General features: G+C 49.4%; 1 protein-coding gene across 1 annotated transcript in view; it reads right to left on the reverse strand.

Moving 5' to 3' along the window:
* Positions 1–2,682, reverse strand: part of LOC125947723 (sodium-dependent multivitamin transporter-like) — a 43,697-nt gene extending 41,015 nt beyond the window's left edge. Inside the window, exon 1 of the mRNA XM_049672976.1 lies at positions 2,330–2,682. Within this exon, the coding sequence (XP_049528933.1) occupies positions 2,330–2,671 (342 nt within the window). The 5' untranslated portion in view covers positions 2,672–2,682. The remainder of the gene's footprint in view (positions 1–2,329) is intronic.
* Positions 2,683–6,000: the final 3,318 nt, after the last annotated feature.

A 6,000-nucleotide genomic window follows, 5' to 3' on the forward strand; every position in this document is an offset into this window, starting at 1 on the left:
GGGATGTGGTGGGTTTGGCATCATTTTTTTCGTAGGATCGGAATTTTCCTGATGTCGACAATGCTCCAAGTTGGCTCTACATGTGATCCTATAGATGACTTTTATTCCACCATCACCACGAAACTGTTTTCCTTTGACATTTGTTTTCTTCCGCTGGTACCACACATTCAGATGGTTTAGATACGTTCACCTTCTGCAAGCGTGGGTGTATAGCCCAGTGCCTAGAGTTTCATGCAATAATTCCTAGAGGGAAGACTGATGCTGGTGTCTCCAAGAGCGGCAAATGTTCATCCAGCACGGGAATGAAGAATAGGAACGTGGATTTGCCTAAACTTCGTAAACTCGTCATTTTCAACAAAGTACTATGTAAGAAAGAATTAAATAAACACAATTCAAGTGGTCCGACGTCAGCATTCGAACACAGGACCTGTAACACAGAAGCGCGATATTGAAAGCATTACGTCACGGACGCATGCATTGACAAGAATCGTAGAACTCCCTTATGAATTTCTCCACGGCAAGCCAGCGCGTTTCGAAACGCTTAGCGCGTTTCGGTTTGGCCACCTCGACCGGCTTAACCGCTGAAATTAGTAGCATTTGAGTGTGCGCGCAAAAGTATTGTGCACTTAAGAAAGTATGAATGGTTCAGAAATGTAGGAAAATGACAGCAGGTAAATTGCATTAAACAAAGCCACAATGTCGTCTGGATCCAGAAGCACGAAGATCTGATCAGACAAATGCATGTACTATCCATCTTTCTCACTGTAGCTGAACGATTGCAGCACCAGGGTTCCCTCTAGTGATTATTGTAGGAAACTCTCTGGCCCAGTGGGTAACACACTCGGCTTCTCAGCCTGTGGTCATAGGTTCTAAACTCACCACGGAGCCACTTATCTCCTATCACGAAATTTGCTCGCACTATAAGTTATCGAGAAAGGAACTCCCCTCACCTCACCCAACACTAAATAAAGCACAACAATTAACGCTTAGATTGCTGCAAAAGCACAGTTACCCCAACCCCTATATATGCAGCAAATATCTCCCAGATACAAGGCCAGAATGCCCTAAATGCCAAAATACGAGTGCGACTTAGATCACATACTGTGGCAGTGTCCCGCGCTAAACGCTTGCTTCGGGTCTCCTGCCACCGAGGACAACTGGATCAACCACCTCAGGAGACCAGACAGGACCCTTCAACACCAGGCCGTCCAGAAGGCCCAACAGGTGGCTGGCGAGCTACGACTCCCAGTCCCCACATGGGTGGAGCCACCGGGCCGGCCCCCGTAAGGGGTGCCTAGGCCCCTTCAGGACCTTTAATAAAGTTTATTCTCTCTCTCTTACCACCGCCAACGTTGTTCCTTTCGCATTTGTTTTGTTTCATGTATTCATTTGTTTATAGCGGTTCGTCTTGCGTGATGGACGGACGGACAGACAGAGAGAGAGAGAGATAATTTATTTGAAGGAAGGAAGAGAGGTCGGCCTGAGCTAGCAAGCACTAGCCTGCTACTCTGCACATGAGGAGGGGGGAACGGGGACATAAAGGCTGGATGAGGGGCGATGATGACATAGAAAAAGATGTACAACGGTAAAGGCAAGTTCAGCATCCTCATGGCTATCAACAAAGTCCAAAAAGATCATTCAAACGTGTCATCTACCTTCCAGAGCATGGACGGAGTCACGAATACAATTGAAAGTTCGCAAAAAATCGCCGCGAAGAAGCTTGTGTGTGGGCTTCTCCTGCGTGAGCACCACAGGTGCCAAGCAAGGTAATTAAATTATGTAAAGAGCAGCGATCAGCTGCTCCAGTACGATGAGAACATGCACGGCGCTTTTAGCGGCCGGAGTCTGGAGACCACAGAGAATCACGCGCATTGATTCTAGCAGGCGTTTCAGCATTTTTGCAACGCTTTCGTTGTCATTTTTTTCATCTCCTTGCTTGCCTATAGTGTCATTGGCTTTACTAGCCCTAGAATCCACTTCTTGACGTAGAGGAACACTACGGCATGGTATCGTGCCCGTGGATTTACTGCGTAGCGAAGAACACTCCGTGTCTGTGCCACCCAGGGGCGACGAATGTGCGCCCTGTGCTCTCGGAGATCTTGAATTTGCTGTAGGCTTTTTCTTTGGGTATAAACAGAAATGCTCACGCATTTAAAAACGCCTTTAGGGCGAAAGCGGAGCGTTTTATAACATTTCGTTTTAGCAACCATATAGCGCTGGCTACGGTGCGTAATGGGTCACGTTTTGCATATTTTCTTGATTTTTTTAACTATGAGCTTCTTATGGGCTAATATCTACAACGCCAATCTTCTACATGCAATGCACTCACCTCGAATATCGATGTGATGCCTAGCCGGTACAGCACGGGTACGAAAACATGGGTGGCCAACGGAAGACACAGAATAGGCCCCGTGAAAGTCCAAATAAGGTGCCAACCGTAAGCGTAGTAGTGCGCTGTGAAGCCGATCAGACCCGTCGGAGAAAAGAGCGATGCCGCGGATGACGCCGCCAGCGGAAGAATCTTCAGTGCTCGGCTTCCAAGAAATATCTCCGCCATTGCAGACGTACTCTCAATACGCAAAGCCTTCTTCCGGAGGGAAAAATACATGCCCAAAAGAAAATTGCTCATTACTAGGACCCCGAATAGGACGCAGTCTAGGACTGGCAGCATCGCGAAGTGGCTCGTTTGTTCCTATAGTGCCGTTCTGCAAGCTTTCACTACAGCGGTGCAGCTGGTTCTGCTCCCGCTGCGGCGCTGACATAGCACAGCAGGAAATGGCGTTCCAGAATTGTATCTCTGGAAGCAACTGCTTTTGCTGCCATTATGAACGCTGTCACGAGATGGATGCAACATTTGTTCTCTACATATGAACCAAATTATGATCAGAAGCACCGAATCTCGGCAGATTATCTTACAGCAGGCGCTGAAGTCGATACAGAAATTGTTTGCTTAATGGACATTTTTCAACATTTTCGGACATACAGCTGCCCAACAAATATTCATAAACAAAGCTTTTAACATGCATGCACTGGGATTAGCAGTTGATCTGCTTCTTTAACACTTCTTTGATCTTTTAGCCAAAATCTACAGCGAACGTTTGAGCATTTCAAATGGAAAAACAAGCAAACTCTCTTTTTTCGTTTTTAATTACTGGTTTACTTATTCGTATCCCCGTGCGGTAAAAAAAGGAAATTGCAGCCAGCTGCTAGCGAATGCTGCAGAGCTCGACTGCAGACTTGCTATTTCACTATATACTATTATGGACAGGGCTGCTATTCAGGATGCGCCAAGTTTCTCGTTCGCACGAGTTTTACCCCAGTTTGCTCGATGGCAGTCAGTGAACGGAAATAGCAAGGAATGTGCAAAAACAGCAGGCAAAAAGAAATGTCGAGATAAAGCCGCGTATAACAACATCAGCACACCCAGCGCGGCACAGTGCTTCCGCGCTTCAAGCACAGAAGACTGCGCTACAAAACGCGTTGGCGCTGCGTATTGTTATCAACGTATTATCGCAATTTAGCAGTACCGTCGCTATCCCGCTGTCTATCTGCACACTTGCCGTGAGCCGCTTGCCACGCCTTTCTCCGGCGCGTCAAGGACGTGCCTCCTCTTTCGGGCATTATCTTTCTATCCTCTGTCGAATGTGAACAAGGCACATGCGGTGCATTCATGCACCTGCACTTCCCTCAATCGAATACATTAAGATACAACAAATACAATAACGAATAGTTTATTTCTTAATGTATCCGTTTTTCGTTTTGAATGCCATAAATTTGTGATTACAAATGGAGATCTAGCGAATTAATAAATGTTGCACTTTTTTGCCACGAGTGGCGACAGTGAGGCGAAAGCTTACAAGCGGATACATTCTAGAGGGCCGCACGCACGAGGGAGTTCATACGGTGAGCAGGCGCCAGGGGCATTGCAGTGGTATGTTCGATAAAGTCATTCATGACAATGATCTGTCCATTCCTTGTTTGTCAGGAGAATGGCAACGCCGTGCTGCTGCATGGCTGTTCACCGCAGGTGCTTCACTGAGGCGGCTATTAAGGCGCCGCTCTACCAACTGAAACGACACTCTGCCCAAGGGGACGGGAGCAACGGCTGTCGCTGCAAAATGGCTGTGTTGTATTCTAGGGTCCGTAGTGACGCAGCACAGTGAATATGCGCCAGTTGATCTGCGTGCGCGAAGCTTCCGCGATGCATTGAGATGAAAAGCGTGCTGCGCAGCGACACAATTTATCGCTTGTCATCGCTTGCTCAGTGAAGGTGCCTCCGTGGGCATGTACTCAGTATTTGAGTGTGTTGTGCACTTCAAGGTGCTTGCCCATTGCCTCCGCTGCTGAGCTAACAGCGATCGCAGATGGATATCGTATAACAACAGCGCAGCAGTCGCATTTTGGCGGGTGAAGGCTGTTGTGCGCAATTAGGAAATTAGACTTCGAACGCAGGACGGTGTTTCAACTGTTTAGTGTGCCGTGCTTGTGATGAAGAAATGCCATCGCACTGGGTCTAGAAAAGCGAGCGTTTCTCGACACTGACCGCGTTTGCTACACTGCGGCTCCGATACATCACCAATGACAGAGCAGCCATCTCAAATGACAGCTGCGATAGGTTGTCGTTCGAAAACAGTACGCACTGCTCAGTATCGTCGTCCTCCACGGCGCATCGACACCTTGCAAGCAGCTACAGTGACGTGTCCGTAATTATTTGCTGTGCACTGCGTCGCCAAAATGCAAGCAATGAAACCGTGTTGTGGGGCCATGACAGCGCAAGAAGATATATGCATAAGCCAGCGAAAGTCGACGCTTTCTTTTTGATAGCGGTGCTCTGTACGTCACCAATGACAGTGCGTGGTGTGTGTTTTATTTTGGCGGTCAAGATTGTTGATGCCTCTCAGTTCAGCACCACGTCGCTGTTGTCGAAAAATAAGTCGGGCGTGGCCCAACCGGGGTGGGCGCGCGCACAAGAGTTACATGCCTCGCGTGCGGCGTGATCTATCTTTTTGATTGACAGGCGAACTCATACCAAACTCGTACATCGCGAAACCTCCTTCGAAACATGGCAGCGGCAGCAGCAGCCTGTGTCATCGCATCCAGCCTCAGCAAGCGTCAATATGATCGTCTGGACCCGTTCACCTACATGAACAACGTAGAGTTTCAGCGTCATTTTTGCCTTTCCAAAACGTCAGTGCGCTGACTGTGTGACGAGCTAGGCGAAGGCCCTCGTCTGCGGAGACAGCGTGGCGGGCAAATTATGCTTTCCGAGCACAGACTCGTGCGACTAGGCTGACGTGGAAAAAGTTCGTGCGATCGCTTGGGCTCTCTCCGGCTTCACGTGCTGTTCGTCCACCGCGCCATAGCCCCAAGCCAGGTCCGGTGGCGCCATCGGAGTACTAGGGCACCTACGGGCAACTGGGGTTCAACCTGGACCAACCAACCTGCGAAGGCGAAGTGGTCATATAATACAGGAAGACTGAGGATGGACGCCGGGCTGCCTTCCGGTGCAACAGGTGCGAAAGCAGCTTTCGCACTTACACGATACCGCTGCACTGCACGGGCAGAGAGGCGAAGGAAGTTACTCCGCCAACACGGACCGGCTCAGCTGTCCGCACGACCACCTCTGCAGGCGGCAAATGATCTGTCTCACATACTGCGTGAGCAAAAGCACAGACATATGGCTGTTAAAGGAGATGACCGGCGACTTGTTTCCTCTATCGGAGCATGCCATCGCCGACTGGGGCAACTACCCCCGTGAGGTCGCGTAAGAAGTTGCTGGTGCGACCTCTACTCGGTGGCCCCGGGAAGATCTAGCCAATTGACGAGTTCGTTCTTCGCGGCGATCAAAAGTGCAATCGAGGCCGCCTAATGACGGGTGACAACGTTCCGCCCAGCCGCCAAAACTACGGCGGTGTTAAAGATGGTGGCTTATGGGTCTTCGGCATGGTGTGTGAGACCAAAGGGGTGCTGCGACTTTTCAAGGTCGACCGACGAAAAACA

The sequence above is a fragment of the Dermacentor silvarum genome, chromosome 8 (assembly GCF_013339745.2).
Source record: "Dermacentor silvarum isolate Dsil-2018 chromosome 8, BIME_Dsil_1.4, whole genome shotgun sequence".
NCBI lineage: Eukaryota > Metazoa > Arthropoda > Arachnida > Ixodida > Ixodidae > Dermacentor > Dermacentor silvarum.